This window comes from Micrasema longulum, unplaced genomic scaffold (assembly GCF_059751315.1).
Source record: "Micrasema longulum isolate JH-2025_06_02 unplaced genomic scaffold, ASM5975131v1 h1tg000116l, whole genome shotgun sequence".
In the NCBI taxonomy this organism is placed as follows: domain Eukaryota; kingdom Metazoa; phylum Arthropoda; class Insecta; order Trichoptera; family Brachycentridae; genus Micrasema; species Micrasema longulum.
This window is the reverse complement of record NW_028277322.1, coordinates 205077-226928: the sequence shown is the minus strand read 5'-3', so window position 1 is coordinate 226928 and position 21852 is coordinate 205077. Positions and strand designations below refer to the sequence as shown.

At 34.4% G+C, this 21852-nt stretch overlaps 1 protein-coding gene across 1 annotated transcript in view; it reads left to right on the top strand.

The window, feature by feature from the left end:
* The first annotated feature begins 502 nt into the window (after positions 1–502).
* Dcr-1 (Endoribonuclease Dcr-1) overlaps positions 503–21852 on the top strand; it is a 63178-nt gene continuing 41828 nt past the window's right edge. The window contains exons 1-12 of the mRNA XM_088239497.1: positions 503–697; positions 2189–2272; positions 2543–2719; positions 3303–3459; positions 6784–6909; positions 8243–8504; positions 10003–10222; positions 14277–14408; positions 15032–15153; positions 16564–17804; positions 19156–19286; positions 21623–21727. Of these exons, the coding sequence (XP_088095623.1) occupies positions 2547–2719; positions 3303–3459; positions 6784–6909; positions 8243–8504; positions 10003–10222; positions 14277–14408; positions 15032–15153; positions 16564–17804; positions 19156–19286; positions 21623–21727 (2669 nt within the window). The 5' untranslated portion in view covers positions 503–697; positions 2189–2272; positions 2543–2546. The remainder of the gene's footprint in view (positions 698–2188; positions 2273–2542; positions 2720–3302; positions 3460–6783; positions 6910–8242; positions 8505–10002; positions 10223–14276; positions 14409–15031; positions 15154–16563; positions 17805–19155; positions 19287–21622; positions 21728–21852) is intronic.

Below are 21852 nucleotides of genomic sequence, written 5' to 3'. Positions count from 1 at the left end.
CATGCACATGAACTGCTTATTAAAATGCATGTCATGTTGGTTTTATATTTTTGTACTAAAACTATGATCTATGGTAGGTTTTATATGTTAATTGCTGTCCTGACGAAAAGACGGGTGCGATTCGAAACCGGTCAGTAAATGGTTACATATAAATATTTTAGGACATTTAGTAAAATGTTTTAGCGCGAAGTTAATGCTTTTGTTATTGATCATCATTCCTTTCCGCACCTAATGGCACATAGGGTACTGCATTGGCACACCAATCGTAGTGTATCTTGACATTTTTTTTAAAGTTTTGAATATTTAATTATAACACGCACAGAAATAAAAGGTTAACGCAATATTTATTTAAATAATGGGTGACAAGTATTTTTGCGAAACGACAGAAAATTTCAACGGACCACAGAAATATTAAAAAAATAATAAATAAAACCACTGAAATTGATGTCACGTTTTTTGCGTGTATACATGGCAGACACTGTTGTCTTTGCTTTTTTTCTTCGTCTAACGTCTAACCGCTGCTGTCACTTTATCTATGTAAACCATCACAAAAATTGTCAAAGCCGCACGAAAATAATAAAATTTTTGACGTCTGAACGATTGAAGCTTGGATTTGACTATATTTTTCACATAAAGTGCGCGCGTGCTGTGCAAGATACTGCCACAGAATTATTGAAGAGTGCACACAGCCTTCTAGGTAAATATTCCACATACTGTTTTAAGAATTACACCATTGTATCAAATGCCGGTCGCTCGGTCGATTTCATTTACAAAAACATAAAATTTTCTATTTAATTTATAAACATTATTTTGTTTTTAAGTTACTTCTAAAGGGGTTTCTCTCGTTTTCTCTCCACAGAATTAATCATTCTTTGTAACAATTTGAAGGTAGAAAGTATATTATTATGGATAAATTATACATGTTGACCGCTCGGTGTAGCGGTCAGCGCATTAGCCTACCACGCAAGAGGTCTCGGGTTCGATTCCCGACATGGTTGACACGAAATATAGGCATTTCTCAATTTGCAGAAAACACCCACAAAACTAGAAAAATCTTACGGTACTTTAAAAATCTTTTGAACTGGTAAGATACACAATAAGATTCTTGTTTGTAATATATAAAAAAAACTTATTTATTCATTGTTTATCATTTGTTAAAGTCAAAAACATTCAAACTATTGTGTAGATTTTATAATTCACTCTTTTAACAAAATGGCTATTATCTCAGTTTCACTTTTCTATGGCTGGCTGCTTTCTGTATAAATACGTACAATTGATTAAATAAATAAAAAGATTGCTAGATAACGTTCACTAAACAAGTATAAATGTCTTATTTGTGGTAAATAATTGTATTCAACACACTATAATAGGCTTGTTTTTGCATTTTTTGATCAATTTTCGGAAACAGAGTTTCATATTTGCATGAAATAACTGATAAAATCGATTTGATCCGTACATGATCAGTGATCAGATTTTCGTGTTGTATTACTGTAGAATGTTTTATTATTTAATTTTGCTTTTTACATTTATTCTTGAATTATTTAAACTTTCTACTGAATATGCTGTATAATTTTAAGGTTAATTTTTTAAATATAAATCTTGTAAAATTTTTAGGTTTATTTTTTTTTTATAAATCTTATGTTTTTAAAAAAAAAAAAAAAAATTAATCCTAATATGTTAGAATTATTAATTTTTGTAAAAGGCAGATTTGCCGTTAATGTTAGTAAAATAAAAAAAACTCTAAATCATTAACACTTGTTCTCTAAATCATTTGAATAAATCCGTAGCACGTGACAGCAAAATAAATTGTTTTAATTAAATTACAAATTTAAAAGCTTCAATTAAATTAATTTAACAATAGAATCACTATGTAAAGCGCCCTTGAGGTATTTTATTACGAAAATGGCGCTATATAAGTTAATAGGCGTTTAATAAATAAATAAATCACCCAGACCCGCTTCTTAGGATTGCTGTGGGCTTATGCGAAGTCACAAATTCCAGAGGACGATCCCCTTTAAGCTACACGGACCAGATTATCTTAGACGTGCGTTGAAGCCGGTGGGCGAGTTGAAGAGACGAGAGGAGGATAGTCGGGTGGAGACTGACCGTGCACGAAGCAAACCAATCGCACAGATTGTGACCCGCGAAGAAGACCGTTGGATGTGTTATTAATGTTTCTTTTTTTCAGGGAATATTCAAAATGCATCCTCGCATTCTGTTTGTCTATTCGAAAAGGTGAAAAATCTTTGAAAAAGATTCGGCTTGAATAAACGTAAGTATATTTCCATTCTCTGTATATTTATTGACCTTTCGTTGACCGGCTATTTGATTGACATTGTATTAAAAAACTAGTTCAAATAAATTGTAAAGTGTCAAATTAAATAAAAATACCTCATATGTAGAAATCGGTTGTTTTTTTTAAAGGTGTTCAATATTTACATTCTGACGTAAAATATGGCGCATGGCATTTTTTCTTTTTACGTGTAAAAGGCGCACAGTGCTGTTTATTAGAAAATAATGAAATAAAATGACTATTTTTCAGTGCGATGGCACACCACTGGTCCGAAGGGGTCGGGGTCCTGCGACTCACGGCCCGGGAGTGCGAACAGGAGTTGGCAGAGTCGGGGCTCGCGGGCAACTTGCTCGCAGCGCCGCCCCGCAGAGCCGCGAGTTTCGTGGCACTCAAGGTGCTGCGGGAACTAGCGTGGCAGATTCGCAGGTAGCTTATTTATTTATTTTTTTGAAGAAATATTTGCGTTCTTATGATTTACCTAAATATTTAATTTTGAGGCCCATTTTCAATGAGTTGTAAATAACTCACTATTAGAAAATGAGAATCAAGTTGGGGTAGAGTGGGATTCGAACCACGGACCTTTGATTTTATTTATTTCGACACCCTCTTTTATTTTAAAAACAAAAATATATAAATTTATTTCAACAGAAGGAAAAAAAATTGAGAAGGGAATATGGAAGTCTAGGCATTTACAGGGCTTATGACCTGTCTTTGGCTGGTTTAAGTGGCCACTTTACACACTTTGTAACATTCACTTTTCTGCCCATGTTTGAACATCCACATTTCCTCAACTCTTCCATCTGTTGACTTGACTTGACTGAGACGAGGACGGCCGAGGAAGACGTGGCACGATCAGACAAACCAAAATCTTAAGTCTGGTCATGTCAAAAGCAGGTAGAACCAAACGGCATGTATGACAAGATGTGTCAGGATAGACATGCGTGGCGGTCCATTCTCTCGGCCTACCACCTAGCAGTACTGATATTAACCATTCGTATTGTCATTTCAGTCCAAATACCAAACGATGTGTGGTGCTGGTTCAACCTAGAAGACTGGACACTGTCCTGTTGGAGATCAACCTTCTAACAGATCTGAGTGCTTGCGTTGTCTGTACCGAAGAAGATGATGAGAAATCTAAATGGAAGAACAAAATACAAAATAATCACGTAAGTATACCTTTATACGAGTAGTACAGTGCACGAGACTCGGAGACATAGGAGATCCTAAACGGTCACCGTGACTGCCCCCAGCGAGAGATGCATCAACTCAACCGGAGCGCCCATCAATGAAAGGTCTATCCTCCGCAATAGGTAAATATCACGGTTTTTTTTCTTTACAATTTTAAATCTACCCTCCCTTTCAAGTGATGTGTAGCCAGTACACATTGCATCTAATAACTTTATTATCTCCATAAATATAATAAATGATGGGTTGGGATTTTCCCTATTCCTTCGTTATACATTTACGTATCGGTAACAACATTTGCCAACAGCGCTCAAAAGGCTGATAACTCTATAATTTTCACATTCTACTCTTGAACCTTTTCCCCTGTATAGAGGCATAACAACAGCCCTTCTCCAGTCTGGGGGAGTGTATTCTTCCTCTAAACATCGGTTGAAAAGTTTATGCAGCCATACAAAAATTATTTCGCCTTTATAAACTCTGTAGCAACATTATCTTATCTATTATAACACTATCTATTCTTCCATTCTTATCTCTGTCGTACCATCATCTGCATTTAAACTTACCCGAGGAGGTTCCGCAGTGTATGAAATTACTGTGAATGCAGTTATTCTAAAACAAGTAGAGGAATTTGTGTATCTGGGAAGTATGTTCACTAGGGATGGAATGACTGAGAAAGATATTGAAAGGAGGGTGAGTGCCGGGAACAGAGTAAACGGTGCACTTAAATCGACCTTGGCAAATAAATGTTTGTCACAAGAGGCAAAATTGGCAGTTCACAATGGAGTCCTGGTCCCGTCCTGATGTATGGGAGCGAAGTATGGACTTGGAAAAACAGGGATGAAAGTATGCTGAATTCTGTCGAAATGCAATCTCTCAGGCAAATGTGTGGTAAGACTATGTACGATTGATGCAAAAATGTTGAGATCCGTACATTATGTAAGGCTGAGACAAGCATTATCGACAAAATCAAGAAAGGAGCTCTGCGTTAGTCTGGACACAGAGCGAATGGACAGCGAGAGAACGGCTAAGAATATTTACAGTGCGAATGTTGATGGATGCAGAAATAGAGGAAGACCGAGAAAAACATGGCATGACCAATACAAATATCGAATGTTAAGGATCCGGGTGTTAGATTTGTGAGCACCCTGACATTTCATGAACACATAGAGACAATCGGTGGTAATGCATTGAAGATGTTAGGCTTTGTTCTGCGTACTGCCAGGGTTTTCAAAAATACCCGCGTACTGAGAACTCTTTACAACTCCTCGGTGCGAAGTAAACTCGAGAGTGGCTCGATGATTCGGGGGCCACATGAACTGAAGTACTCTCTTATGATAGAGAAAATCCAAAAGAAGTTTCTGAGATATCTCTACATGAGAGAGTGCGGGTATTATCCTCGGCTCTACCCGACCGAGTTTCTCCAGGGTATGCTCGGCTACAACAGTTTAGAGACTGGAAGGAATGTGTATTTGACTACATATTTTTATCCATTGTTGCGCAGTGTGATCGATAATTCTGAGATTATGATGAGCATTGGTTTGTATGTTCCCGATAATTACCTAAGACAGCGTCAGCATAGATTGTTTCATATTCCAATATACAGGACCAACCTGCCTATTGTTATGCCTGTTGGAAGGGCTACCGCTACGCTGAACAACATCACTTAGGATATTGATTTGTTCCATGTATCCGAAGGGGTTTTCCGGAGCAGGATTTATTTATTTATTTATTCATATTTTTCGCTTACAAACCATAAATTAATAATAAAAATAATGTGACCTCACTGGGGTTTCCCGTGCCGAGGACACTTAACAATTTAGTTTTTTTTTATTACATTTGAGAATAAACAAAGAAGACTCACTTAAAAAACAAACATAATTAACAAATATTCAGACAGTTTTAAAAACAAGGTATTTATATACATCTATATTATTTATATTACAAAACACACAATGAAAACAACAAAAACCTAACATAAGCCATACAGTTGTGGAGCAGTTGATTCAGCATTGGTATGGGCGAATGAGACAATCCATTTTACTTCTACCTAGCTCCACTATCCATTTTTTTATAGCCTTTTTAAACATTTTCTCATTACTAATTGCTTTAATAGATAGTGGAAGTAGGTTATAGATTTTAATTGAATAATACTCAAAATTACTTTCTACTACTTTTCTATTCTCCTACTACTTTGACAGGGGTCTCTTTCATGTAGTTTTTTCTTTTTAATAATATGTACGTATTGAATATATGTTTGTAATGCATATGTTATATTTAAAATAATTGAATTGAATTGAATTGAAAACAGTTAATAATGGTCTATGAAATAGTGTCGAGTAAAAAATATTTTTTTGCATTTATTAGTAACATAAAAAATAATTTATAATTTTTTTTTCTGGCTAAAACAGTCCATCGCATTGGCCACACCCCTGATACGTCACAATTCGGTTAAATTGTGAAGTTTGTTTGTGACCGTTTAAATTTAAATAGAACATCGTCACGAATCATGACGTCACCATTGTCAAGGCAAATATATCGCATGTAAAGACATATTTTCTATCAATTTTATTTTTAAAATCATGTATGAAAACATTTTTCCGCAATATTCATATCGATTTTTAAAATACATTTATTTTTTAAAATGGTTTTTTAATGGTTTCAAATTTGTAGCATGTGATATTTCCCAATTCCATCTTGACCCGGGGACAAATAGAGCAATGAGAATTATACTGAAAAAAAGCAAATATAATAGTGTTGAAAAAATGAGAAAACAATTGAACTGGATAGGAATAAAGAAAAGACTATTGTATAATGTATTTGTATTTATATATAAAGTGTTTAATAATCTCATGCCAAAGTATTTTATAAGTGAAATTATATTAAATAGAAATGTACATAAATATAGGACAAGAAATAGAAATAGGATAAGACTACCACTTAAGAAAAAAACAATATCACAAAATAGCTTAATGTATAAAGGGTTAAAACTGTATGATGAGATGCCTGAAAGTATGAAGAATGAAAGAAAACTTACGGATTTAAAAAAAAAGTGTTATGTTTATTGTAATAATGTAGTTATGTAAGAAATATTGAATAAGTATTTGTTATAATTGTAAATATATTAGTTAATATACAATGTAATATTAACTAACTTAAGTAAATAAATAAATAAATAAATAATAAACTTCCTCTCCGGCGGAGAAGCAGACCGGAATCATTTACCAAGCACACTTGTCCATCCCACCTAGGACCAATTTAAGGAAGAGGAGATTTTTTTTCTTAACCTAATTTTTTTATTCTTCCAGGTTCTAATTTTAACATCTGAAGTTCTGGACGGCATTCTCAAATCGAAAATTCTTCAAATGACCAGAATAAACCTGATCATCATAGAAGACTGTCATTCCATCGTCAAAGATGACCATTTAAAACAGGTATAAACTGACAAATTACAACAGGGATGGAGAATACCTTTAATAAGGGTGTATGGAAGTCAAGGCATTTACAGGGCTTATGACCTGTCATTGGCTGGTTTAAGTGGTCACTTTACACACTGTGTAACATTCACCATTTTGCCTATGTTTGAACATCCATATTTCTTCAATTCTTCCATCTGTTGATTTTTGTTGATTCGATGAACATTTGGACAAACTCAAATATTGTAGGTAAAAACTACTTTATCTGACGCAGAAACCTATTCAGTCTTCCTTAATTCTGATATTTCTCTTGACGCTCAAATTAGTAGAACGATAAGTTCATGCTTTTACCAGCTCAGACAGATTGAATGCATATGCAAATATTTTCCCAGTTGATGCCGCCCATCAATTAATAAATGCGTTTGTAGTGTCTAGAGTCGATTATTGTAATGGTATCTACGCAGGTCTACCAATGAATAAAATGACTCGCCTACAGTCTGTATTGAATGCCGCAGCGAGACTTATTTTCGGAATCTCTAAGTTCAGTCATATCACTCCACTACTTCGGGAATTACACTGGCTATGTTTACCACAGAGGGTGGAATACAAACTCCGTCGGTTTATGTATACGTCACTGCACAACTCTGATCCGGAATATCTAAGGAAACTCTGCATTCCAGATGAACTAGCTGACAGACGTCTTACGCTTAGATCAGCTACATCTACGTCGAAAGGAAAAGTTATTATACCTCTACGCAAACGGCGCACTAAATTTGGCGAACGTGCATTTGCGGTCGCAGGCCCTACGGCATGAAATGCTCTCCCAGCAGAGATGCGAAACTGTGAGAGTGAAGTGGTGTTTCGGAAAAAACTTAAAACCCACTTGTTCTCTATATCATTTGAATAAATTCTTAGCATGTGGTGACAAAGTGCATTACTTTTCTTAAATTAAAAAAGTTAAAATTTAATTTATATAATCACTTTGTAAAGCGCCCTCGAGGTATTATATTACGAAAACGGCGCCGACTGCGACACGGTACAAATTACTAGTACTTAAACACGTACTTTTTCCTACAAAAAGAACAGTTCACCCTGAAGATGGCTCCTGCAATGGTAGCCGAAACGTCGGAACAAATCCAACACACACGGTATTACCCAAAAAAGAAACATATTAATAACAGTGACCGTGATAGCCTCTGTACCTATGTCTTTTTCAGTTTCTAATACATATATTCTGTAAATAAAAAATAGGAAATTCACAAATTAACCACTCTCCGAGTGGCAGAGAAGATTCAGAATAGCAGCCCAGCTCTTTTCGACGAGTAAAATTGATTTTTTTCTCAACTTTCAGATATTATTAAATTACAAAAAATGTAAGCAGAAAAACGCGAACGACCCAGAGAAAGTCCCGAGAATCTTAGCCTTCACTCACCCCTTATTCACGCAAGAATTTTCGTTCGACAAAACGTCGAACGCGCACGCCCAAAACAGTCGGCTCAATCTCGAGTACGAGTCGTCGGGCGAGGAGGATGACGACGACGAAGCGAGCGATAGCTGGCAGAAAATGACGGACTTCAACTATTGGAGGCCGTCATTTGTAGAAATCGAAGATGGTAAGAACGCCCTTTTTTTTTATTTTAAACTCAACCTTTGCAAAACTATAATACCTTATTAAGACGAGTTAGAAATACTTAATTGATCATGTTTTTTTGCACGCGGTAAAAATTATAGTATTTAATATTACGGTTATGTTTCTTTAAAATGTATTTATCTTTATATATATAATTCCTCTTTGCGTGTGATGTCACCGTACTCCTCCTAAACGGCTGAACCGATTTACGTGCGGTTTTTAGAGAAATATAGATATTTGCACTGTGCGTGTTTGTAGATATTAAACTCTTCAATCGAATATGTAAAAAATAAGTTGGGAGCATAATTGTTTTATTCATCGATCTACCAGGATTGCATTGGAAAGATATTGTTTTTTTGTGTACAAAAGAAAATTGTTTTTCAATGTTTACAAACAGCATTTGTTTTTTGTGGATCTTAATCAGATTGTTTCATTAAATTCCTCATAATTTCTACCCATTTATGTGTTTTTACTGGATTTTTGGTTATACTAAAATAATGTAAAATTCAATACATTTTTAAAAATCGTATTCTTACATAAGTACACCCCTCTGTTGCCGAGAAGACCGGCGTTTGACGTTTGCAAAAAGAATGCATATTTGGAAAAATATTTATTTTATGTTTTGGAATCAACCATAAACAAGTACCTACCTAAATTAAATATTTGAATATTAAAAAAAAAAATAGTTTTGGAATGTAATCACAAACAAGCACTTAGATGAAAAGTATTTTTCCTTGTGCAAAAGACTTGTACAAATCATGATACGCAGTTGACAAACTTTTAAAAACAGTAAAGTTTTAATATCAATAAATTGCCATGTTAAAAACATAACTATATAATGAAATATTTAAAGTTATAAAAAAGATGGTTTAAAAAGCCGCGATCTACATATATGACAGTTGTTTTTAGTGATGCCATAGAAAAAAAAGTGATACCGTATAAATAAAATTTCCCAACATTTAGGGGAAAAAATATTTTACGTAATTTTGTGCAAATTCAAAATTTTATTTTAGTTTTTTTTATTTACACATAAAATAATTTTAACATGCTGTTTTTAAATCAAATAAAAAACAGATTACATAATATAATATAAAAATATTTTTAGTGAAACCATTAAAATTAGTCAAAAAATATTAACAATCCCCAACTATCACCATTTTTACAACTTTTCTGGAAGTATGTACACCGTAATAGTGTAGAAAATTAATTTTATTTTTATATTATTCCTATTTTTTCAATACATTTTTAATTTCCTCAGTTTTACACTTTTTTTCTTGCTCCCTTGAAAAACGTCAAAAGGGGGTTCTACTGTAGTCATTGTCGAACTTTGAAACACTTTTAATTTTGGGATTTCCATCTTTTACGGTTTCAAACTGAAAACTATATTCGGTGAAGCAAAAAAATTACGATCGAAAACTCGGTTGAGCACCGTCAGTCTAAATAAATGTGATTTGACAAGAATTGCAACTGTCCTTCCTTAGAAATAAAAACAAACGAAGACTGCGCGCAAAAAGTGGCCGCAGAAAGCCAAAATTGTGCCAACATTGCAGTTCTCGGAGATACGATTTCAGAGGCCGTAGAACCCGAGGAATCTCCCGAGAAACCTTCTATTTACAATAAACTAGAATACCAATTGGAACAACTTGAGGAAATGGTCATGTGCAAAGCCGACATGGCCTGTGATATCGCCGGACTTAAAAAGTAAGTCATTAATTTATTTATTTATTAACGGACATTGTCCATTAGAGTGGGCCGATGATGTGTGAGGTTTTTTATTTTTTTAGACATCAAAGTGAAAGGGGTCTAAAAAGTTGCATTTTGGATCACATTGAACGTAAAAATTATTTAAAAAAATATTCCATACTACTTTTGGCCCTCAACCGAGGTTTGAAGTTTATCACTGTCTGAACATTTTGTTAATTATCTATATTGATTAAATTATTTTGTGTTAGTAAAGAAATAACTTAATCACATATATATATATATATATATATATATATATAGTTGGATAATTTATACAGCGCCATTTTTGTGAAAATCACCCCAAGGGCGCTGTACAATTAATAAATATCTCAGTACGTCTTGCAGCTACAGAGCGCATGGACGGTTGGGATTCTAGCTCCTCGTTTTCAATTAAGATCAATCAAAAATTATAACAGATAGGAGCTAGATTACAGGACGTCTTGCAGCTACAGAGCGCATAGACAGTTAGAAATTTAGCCCCCATTTACACATTTTAAAAATTGACAAATAAATTTAGTGTGTTAAAAAATAATATGAATAATAAAAAGGAGTAAGATTACAACACGTCTCGCAGCTAATAAGCGCATAGACGATTGGAATTCTAGACCTCATTTACAGAATTTAGGTATTTTAAAGTTGATATATGAAAGCTGGATAACCAATCATCGTGCAGCTACAAAGCGCATGGACGAGAGGAATTCCAGCAAAGTTAAAATAATATCAATAAATTTATAAAAAATAGAGTATAGTAGTAAATTGGTCAAGTGTTCATGCCAAGAAGTAAGCAATAAAAAACTAAATAAATCAAAGACTGTTTCAACTCCATGGTAAACAAAGGGAGATAGATGTCCGAAGAGAAGCTTTTGTAGACAGTAGGTAGGTATCGTCGCCATGTGGCCCGCTGGCTGGTAGATAGTTTCTGGAAACGCACGTGTGTAGTACTATTATGCCTTTTGTTCCAATGACTTGGTGTCAATTTTGGTCCATATTATTTCGTTTTATGAGACGCAACATTCCAGCAACATCACATTACAAATTCGAACGCGCTTTAAAACTACCGAAATGTAAAAAGTTTACACTCCGCGGAACTGATTCCGTCGAGCGCCTGGCTAATATTGACGAAAAAAATGGCCCATTAAAACAATGCTACCCATTTATTACAAAACAAAGTGCAACTCACGCCCTCAGATGCTTATTTACTAAGATTTAATGCACATAATAACATTTAATTAGACTGATTTTCTTACTTAAATACGAAATGACAGCCGGTTTCCTCCAAAAAATCGACTTTTTCGAAAATTTCAAGCTCTGGTTGAAGGCCGAAAGTAGTATCGAATATTTTTTTTGATATTTTTTGCATTCCGAGTAATCCAAAAGGCAACTTTTTAGACCCCTTTCATTTCAAAATTCGGAAAAAAAAATTATCGGCCCACCGTATTGTCCATTATAGGGTTTAAATATTACAATAAAAGAATAGTTTAAGACATTAAAAAAAAGAAAAGAAGCATTGACAAACATAAGGGACATCGAGACAAGATCTGGACTATTTATTTAGTGCTCGTTTAAATCGCTGTAAACTTAAACCAAAAAGGTCCAGATCTTGTTATATCTTATTTATCAACATTATTGGTTATAGGCAGGCAGCCTTCGCTGGTGCGCCTATATCACATGTAGTGCTTTTTATTTATACTTTTACATTGTTTGTATTCTTTTTTTATACAGAATAATGTTCCCTCACTGGGGTGTCCCGTGCCGAGGGAAACATTTTACAAAATGTGAAACATGCCTAATATTAGCTATTTAACAAAGTTAACATAAAAGTAACAGCTTGCCCACCACGCACCGCACACCGCATCTGAGGACATAAGTCTCCTTGGCGGTGCCCACATACACGGAAAATTTGCTCGTTGTCAAACGAGAAAAGCTGCCCGAAGGAGCTCTCTGAAATCTAATAGCCTTAGCATCTTTGCGCTGAAAGAAAGTAATCCAGAAGTCCATAATATGTACATCATTGGATTGAGAAGAGAGGGAAGTGAATTCTTCACTGACTGGGATTAAATTGATTGGACATGATCAATTCGCCGAAATGATTACAAAACTTTTTAAAAGCCTTGAAATTCTTTTTACAAGCCACCAGATCTGTATATCCGACAGGACCTATAACAGGGCCACGGATAGTAGCGAGAATAACTGTAAAAAAATGTAATTAATCTAATTATAATTAACATACTAAACAATAAAAAACTAAAATATTCATAAAAAACATAACCCATTTACATAGACCAATAGAAAAAATTTCATAAACAGTGCACACATTTTGCCTATTTGGCTTGATCCACTCAATCCGTGCGCAACCCACCTCCACTATCCATTTCTTAATAGCAATTTTATATTGTGAGAACTTACTAATTGTCCTCATAGATAATGGAAGTAGATTGTACACTTTAACTGAGTAGTAGGCCAATCCTCTTTGACCGAAGGTTGTATTTATTTTTTAATTTTTTTGCAGCATCAGGGTGGAGTATCCAGTAACTCTTGTATTTGTAACGGAAGGTAGAGAATAATGTTTGTATGCGTATAGTAACAAAGCTTTTACATAAAGTTGTTTTGTAGATTTGACATTAAGATTTTCAAATAAACCGAGGGAGCTAGTTCCGATTGGGACTCTAAAGATAATTTTTATTAAAGCTTTTTGTGCAATTATTATTTGCTTGATCAGTGTGTCATTTGCACATCCCATATTCCAAAACTGATTGAGTTATTGCGTAATATATTTTTACAAGTTCTTTTAGGCCAATTATGTTTCATATTTATTTATTTTTATTTATTTTCTTTTATTTAGGAAACATACAGTACAGTTACAAAGTTTTATATTTTACACAGTTAGACTTAAATCTAATGGACCAGCGAAGTTTCCATATTATAAAGTAATTATATGTAAGGTTATTAATTAAAGTATAAAAAAGAGAAGGAAAAAAAACATAAATAGGAGTTGTTTAAAAATTAAAATTAAAGTAAAAAAAATGAAGAAAATTGGTAAAAGTAATTAAAAGTCAAGAATTAAAATAAAGAATAAAAAACATGCTCAGATGTAAAAATAAAATAAAATAATAATAACATTTTTTAAAAAGGAAAAACATAAATATACACATACATATTTTAAGAGATTCAAAGAAACGATGAGACAAATCTTTAAAGAATCTTTAAATAAGAAAATAAATTTAAGTCAATTTCAAAACATCTTCAAAATTAATGACATAGTAAGAGCAGCAATGTACTGATTTTTATACATATACAATATAAGTAATTAAAAATAGTTTAAAAGTATAAAAACATGTCAATGCAGCAGAGAAAAAAGAAAGAATAACAGGTTTAGGTAATATTTAAAAAAGCAATATAAGGAGAAGATTTTAGGTAGTTCATATGGTTTTAAAGAAGTAAATTTGCTTCCTCAATTTATTTTTAATATGATTAATTTGATTAGTCCATCTTAAATTCCTGTCTATATAAATTCCCAAATATTTAATTGAATCTACTCTGTCCAACGATTTACAAATACATTCAATATTCGGAATTTGGTTTTGTCCAAGTTCTTCCTTCAGTAAAGCACCAAACGGTTCTTGAACCTGTCGACCGAAATGGAATGGCAACTAGACTCGGCAATTTATTCCAGTCTGAAAATACCCCTGCTGGAAAGGAAGTTTATCTTGGGATCGGGGAGGATAGAGCGTCCAGTTATGACCCCAAAAATTTGTGTTGGGATTTGATTGATACATCTCACGCAGTCATAGTAATTATCGACTATCTTTTAAGTTTCTATGAGTCCCCTTTTTTCCATCGTTAATCCGATGACATAAGTCCTGCTGCTTTTGATTAATCTCGAGTTTTCAAATCTTAACCGCTAGATGGACAGTCACCGCTGTCTTGTCAATAGTACCGATGCAGAATCCTGCATGCTACTAAGCGTAAATAAGGAAATAATAAAGATTAATAATGTCGTATTTTCTTGAAGAATTACAGGAAAGCCCCACGAAGTCATACTGGAGAGCCCGCCCGATGTATTCTGCATAGAAGAGGCTTATAAATTGGAAAATTTTATGAAGAAAACTGCCGTGCGGTGTTTGGAATTCCTCTCGGACCACAGGTAAATACGGAGTATATTGTACATTATCCGCCTTGTCGGCGTATTTGTCATGCCATGCAAGAGGTCTCGGGTTCGATTCCCGACATGGCTGATATGAAATATTTATTTAAAAAGGTGTTTTTACACTAGAATATTTCATAGTCCCTGGAGCGTAAGACTGATCATCTTACCTTCATGTAACAAAAATGATCAAGATACGCTGCGATTGGTGTACCGATGCAGTGCCTTATGCACCATTAGGTGCGGAAAGGGAATGCTGATGAGATAAACCGACTTCTCAAAGGAATTTCACTGTTAGATTATGTTCGGCATACTCAATGGTATAATCAATGTGCCATCATTACTGGGACAAGTGAAATTCCATATTCCAACTATTGGGTTGCTAAACAATGAAATAATGATATATAAATTGTATATCCAGGATTCCAAGCAACAGATGCAAACTCAAGATGGCTGCGAACGTATGCATTATATAAGATTTTGAGGGATGCGGTTGTTTTGAATGGTCGAGTGGTACGTATAATGAAGCCCAGATTTCTGTAAGCCTTATTTATAGACGCCCGAATACGGGAATCAAATGAGAGTTTTTCATCCATAATCACACCTAAACGGTACTGTTCTAGATACGATCCGACGGAAATATATGGAGACGAATCTTTCGGTGAGGAGCTGAAGGCGATACCAAATCCATGTATAGAACCGATACAGATGCTCTATGATTTTCTTTTGGTTCTGGAAAACGCCGGTAAGGGAAACAAACTTTTCATTTTTTATTTATCATTTTTGTATCGTTCATTTTAGTTCATTTATTTTAAAGAGGGTGCTCACAAATCTAACGCCCGGATCCTTAAGGCTGTAGTCGGGAAAAACGAACGCAAAATTAGGAAATCATGATTTTGCCATTTTAAAACGAATGTTTTTTTTAATCGGGCAATAATAAAAAAAACAAAAAAACATCAATTAGATATAAACAATATGTTTTACAGGTGTTTCTGTTAAAAAATATATTTAAAAGTTTTATGTTACTAAAATATAATTACTTTTAGAACGGCAGATTACGCCATTTCAAATTTAGACTAAACTTAGGTATCTGGGATCTCAATAAAGACTAAGTATTGGACAAAAATTTGTTGTAATCATTTGAAGATTTAACATAAAAGTGGCGGTGGCCAAATTTTAATTTTTAATTTAAAAAAAAAAATACAAGCATTTTAAATCATATACATTTTTGTGACATTTTCTTTAAAAAAAGAAAAGAATACAATTCTATAAAAAAAGGCTACAACTAAAGTATTTCAAGGCATAATTTTAAGTAGAAATAAAGGCAAACACAACTTAACATTGGATTTTCGTAGCAGATTCTGGTCATTCATTTTTAAAAAAAAAAATTTATTGAAATAAACGGCACTTAGTGCCTTTTACATATTAGTTACAAATACAATTAAATATACATACATGTAAGCTTAATTTAAGTAATACAGAGCATTTAAAGCAATATTATTAATTTAGAAAGTCTAAGAAATATAAACTATATAAAAGAATAAAATATTACCAGTTGTAGAATTATCGATAAAAAAAGATAATTTGGTATTAGAAATACTTTGAACCAGTTAAAAAATAACAAAGAAGACAATTTTGAATAACATTGAAAAAATATATATATATGTATTATTATTGAAAACTAATATTTAGGTAAATAGTATATGTTTATGAAGAAAAATATACAATGATGTAAAAAAAATGATAAAGAGAAATATTTTTTACTTATAAATTAATTAAGAAAAGAAACGAAAAAAGAAAAAAAAAAAAAAAAACACTAATAAAGAATTTTTGACAAAAGTAACAAACAGTTACTTAGAACTATTACCAATAAAATAAAGAAGAAGAGCCGTTCTATATGTAATAAATTTCACGTGAAATGAGTCACCAATGTCCTGGTACTTATTGCCTAGAGAGTGAAGTCTATTGATGACTGCATTTTTACCATATGATGTCGAAGTATTGTTGCCACAGTATTGGTAGGTTTGCCGAGTTGTCCTTTTTGGTACATTAAAACTAATTAGTGATAAAAGTGCAGCTAATTTTGCAGCGAAAACATTGTTGTTCGGGCCCCAGGACAGGGAAAACACCTTTTTATATTTGTCTCATTTTCAAGGTCCGTACGGAGCCGACAAAGCCGCATTTTCTCTTCTCATAAAAATCGAAAAACTAAAGATAAAAATACCCTACGAAAGACATTATCTGCTTCTCGGACTCGTCTCCTCGGTTTTCGTCAAAATCCGGGCGGCGGCCGAAGCGATTTTCGACCAGTTTCCGAACGACTTGGATAAGATTCAAAAGTTCACCCGGCCAAAGTTCCTCAAAATGGTCGAAATTTTCAAGATCTTCAAACCGAATGCCTTAGAAAATCCGAGTAAACACAACGGCGTCTCTATCAAAGATCGGCACAAGGCCAGGAGTTTTGGCTACCACAGGACTCCGAGAAGTAGCCGCGATTCCACGTCCAAGATCGCCGAAGATTTCGTCAAAGTAGAGCTGGAAAACGACAAAACGTCGAGCGCGCTGCGAGACCTCGAGCTGTGCGACTTCAAAACCCTCGAAAAGAAGCTGAATGAGAAGTTCGACGACATCAGCGGTGAAAAGATCGGAACGCTCGTCGAGTCCCGCGATATTTATGACGCAAAAACAAATGAATCTCTAGAAATTGATTCGAGTCGCCTTGCAAATGACGACGTGAAAACAAGTGAATCTTGCAACGTCGATACCGAAGTCAGTAGAGTCACGATTGCCGAAGAAGCTAAAGAACATGGTGAAATTCATACTAAGATCAACAGTGTCGCAAATGGTGATGTAACAACCATTGAATCTTGCGAGATGGACGAGGGCAGTGTCGTTCCAAATAATGATCTAAAATCAAATGAATCTTCCGTAATCGATACGAAAATCAATGATTTATCAAACGATTCTAACGATTCAATCAGCAATTTGGACAGTTTAAAACCAGACCTTAATGATTTCAATAACTCAATATCTAAATCTAATGTTAATAACGTGTGCTTCGATCATGGTTTTAAAACAACGATAAGCGACGACTTTGCTGCCGGTAATGCAGCATTCAAAGCCGACGCGAGTAGTCCGAAAGAACTTTCTTCGCGCGTCACCGACACCGATGCGAATACCGACCGAAGGATTCTCGGGAATAGTTGCTTCGATTTCAAAGGGAGCATTGTGAGGTTTTCGCCGCGTAAGCGAGTTTGGGAGACTGGCAAAAAGGGGAAATATACGGCCAGAGGGAACGGCCCCGGAAGTTACGGATGGAACGATCCGGACGCTCTGTGCGGACTGGTCTTCGTGGATGACCCGCTGATGGCGAAAATTCTTTTCGAGCTCATTAACGTAAGTAATTTTTATCTAAAAATTTTTTGAACGTGTCTGAATCACAAGTTTTGTACTGCCTAATAAAAATATCAATGAACAAATGATATTACTATCCTAAGAGCCTGTCTGCAAACATTTATCTTCTCTTCTTCTTCTTTTCCACATCCGCTCCTAAGTGGTGCATGTGGACATCGCCAGTTGTCTCCGGGAGACCCTATCGCCAGGCAGCACTCTCGCCTCTTCCAATCTCAATCCAGCGCCCCTTAATTCCGCCGAATGCCCAGACTTCCATATTCGCTTCTCAAAAATGTTTTCCCTCTCTGTTGAAATTAATTTAAATATGAACAACTCCCTAGGGAGGAAATCCAGCCAGTCTGCAAGCATTTTGACATAATCAAACATTGTTGAATTACTACCTGGTAAAAGAAGAAGTATAAAAATTGGAAAATTGTTTTCAGGCGTTGCCTAGTAGGTGATTTGGTTCAGCCGGATGAATCTCACCCACGTGATAAAGGTTTCAGCTCCTTTGCTTCACAAAAGTCAACAGATGGAAGAGTCGAGGAAATGTGGATGTTCAAACATGGGCAGAATGGTGAATGTTACACAGTGTGTAAAGTGGCCACTTAAACCAGCCAATGACAGGTCATAAGCCCTGTAAATGCCTAGACTTCCATATTCGCTTCTCAAAAATGTTTTCCCTCTCTGTTGAAAAAAATTTAAATCATTAAAATAGCATTATACATTACAATTACAAATACATTACACATTACAAATTTTCTTCATTTTTAATATTATTTCCATTTGTGAATACTAACTACAAAATAACTTTTTTTACTTAAATTTTAATTTTTAAATAACTTCCATTTATGTTTTTTTTCCTTCTCTTTTTTATACTTTCATTATTAACCTTACATATAATTATTTTATAATATGGAAACTTCGCTGGCCCATTAGAGTTAGGTCTAACTGTGTAAAATATAAAACTTTGTAACTGTACTGTATGTTTCCTAAATAAAAGAAAATAAATAAATAAATTATATCAACTCATTAGTTAACCTGAATGTTTTTTTGATAATGATCCTTAAGATAAAAATAACTTTATTTAATTTACTTTCATATAACTTTGAATTATCTATCCTTACCTCTGTTTTGTATAAATACATCGAACTCGTTAATAAAGATACCAGTCTCGAAGATGTCGCGAAAGCGATGAAACCGGTCACTGGATATTCCAAATTTGTAGATCATAGTATCACTCGTCTTTTATTTTATTTATATAATAAATTACAATGAACTTCCATCAAGAATTTTCACTTACAAACTTAAATGTTTTTTATTGTTTAGTTTAAATTAAAATATCTCTGTATAGGAGTACTGCCGATCCTGTCCCGATTTGCAGTTCGTATCTGCCCAGTACACCGTGAACAAAATGGTGGATCCCGTCACCGACCCCCGGGAGGCGGAAATCGAGCACAAGAAGCAGGAGGAAGTGCTGAAAAGGTTCGTCTCCGTAGACATTTCATTCTTGCGTAGATTCCGAAATTCGTTTTGAGAGGACATCTTGCATCTCGAGCGTTGTTGAGAAAAATTCAAGTCACCGCCCATGAAACACTATTGACATTACAATATCTTGAGTTTGTCTGAATGTTTGTAGACAAAAGACTGGATTTCAGCCCGAGGGAGTCGTTAAGATCAACCTCAAAGTAATGATGCGCCAAGCTATAGAGGAGCCCGAATGTAGCAAAACCATTCTGACTATTGGGTATTAAGTTAGCTACGACAATGGGCCGTCTCAGGCTGAGAATTGCCAAATGGATATCAATTTGCATTGTTAATATTCTTGAATATTTATTAATTTATTGTGAAATAAATAAAATAAAGATACTGCAGAACTAATTTACAAAACAATCATTCTTCCACATATAGATTACTGCTCAACAATATTATTTTTAGCAAACGAAGGAAATTTAAATAAACTAGAAATTTTACAAAAGAAAGCGATGAGAATAGTTCTTAAGAAAAATAAATATAGCAATGTAAAAAAAATGAGAGATGAACTAAAATGGTTATCTGTAAGAAGGAGACTTAAATTTAATATGTTGATATTTATACATAAATTTTTTCACGATAAATTACCAAAATATTTTAAGGATAAAGTTGTCTTAAACAAAAATTGTCATGAATATGCTACTAGACAAAAGGATAAAATAAGACTACCATTATTGAAAAGAGCTGAGTCGCAAAATTGTTTGATGTATAAGGGTTTAAAATTGTATGATGAGATGCCTGAATGTATGAAGAATGAAAAGTGTCTGAAAGAATTTAAAAATAAATGTATAAGTTACTGTAAGGAAATGTAAATATATGTAGATGATGTAAATGTACATAAAAGTTTATATTAGTTTTAATATAAGCTAACTTAAGAAATAAATAAAAACTATATATATATATATACGGCCTAAGCCAGTTACACGAAGAAACATAAATGCAAGAAACTGAACAAAAAGAACATAAAACTATTTAGCAAAGACAAACAAGGGCAAAACAATAATTGTATACAATATATTCATAAGAACGAAAGACCTAAGATTCGAGCTAAACCGTGCCAATCCAACTTTATCCCACACTGTTTAGTCCCCAGTAGTTTATCCCAAAGAATTCCAAGTCGTGTGATGAATTGACTAATCTACACATTCTGGACATTGGGGCATAAAAACAAAAGTTGCTCTTAGAAGATTTTATAAATAGCAGATTTCGACTTCTGGTGACACGGCTGGGAACATGAAAAGAAATTGATCGCAACAGAGATGGGACATCACTTAAAGCATTCAGTATTTTGAAAATGCATATAAGGTCCATCTCAGTTCTACGTCTCTCCAATGAAGGCAGATTGAGAGATTGCTCTATTTCAAAATAGGAATAATTACCCCTTTGTAATCCGAGCAACCATGACACTTTTCTTAGAAAACGGTGTTGGACAGACTCGATATGGTCAATGTGAGTCCTGTAGAATGGAGATCAAATAGGAGAAGCGTATTCTAGATGGGGTCGAACTAGTGAGCAATAAAGAATTTTTCATTTTATTTTTTATTTTATAAATATAAACGGCAAATCTGCCTTTTACAAACATTTATAATATTAACATATTTGGCTTAATATATTAATTTTTTTTAAAACACGAATTTCCTAATACCCAAGATTTATAAAAAAAAAATTAATCCAGTCCTTGTCTACAAAAATTTGGACAAACTCAAAATATTGTTGTAAATAAATGTTTGTCGCAAGAGGCAAAATCAGCAGTTCACAACGGATTCCCGGTCCCGACCCCGATGTATGGGAGCGAAGGATGGACTCGGAAAAACAGGGATGAATGTAGGCTGAATGCTGTCGAAATGCGATCTCTCAGGCGAACGTGTGGTTAAATATGTACGATAGCGCAAATTTTGAGATCCGTTCATTATGTAAGGCTGAGACAAGTATTGTCGACAAAATCAAGAAAGGAGCTCTGCGCTGGTTTGGACATGTAGAACGAATGGACAGCGAAAGGATGGCTAAGACTATTTACAATGCGAATGTTGATGGTTGATGGATGAGAGACATGGCATGACCAAATCTAACAAATACTCGGAAGATGGATGTGTCAAAAGCCGGAATAATTGGCGTACGTGCATGAGATCATGTATGAATGGAGAGGAAGCGAGATCTGTATGCAAAGATAGAGTTATGTGGCGTTCTATCCTCTCTACCTACCCGTCATGGTTTGTTGTTCTTGTTAAAATGTTATTCCACAAAGTAAATGCTGAAACAATAAATAGTATTTTTTCATCTTTTTGTAGATTTCGTACTCACGACTGTAACCTGCTGGTTGGGACGTCTTTCCTAGAAGACGGTATGGATCTTCCGAAGTGTAATCTCGTCATCCGGTGGGACGTGCCCAGAGGGTGAGTACCGTCCGCCATCTCCGTCTCCTTGTCCGCGTCCAGTGCTGCGTCGGCACTCCGATGAGGAAATTCAGTGTTTTTTTTAAAAATCTTTTATTTGTGGCACGGTTGCTCGGAGGTAATTA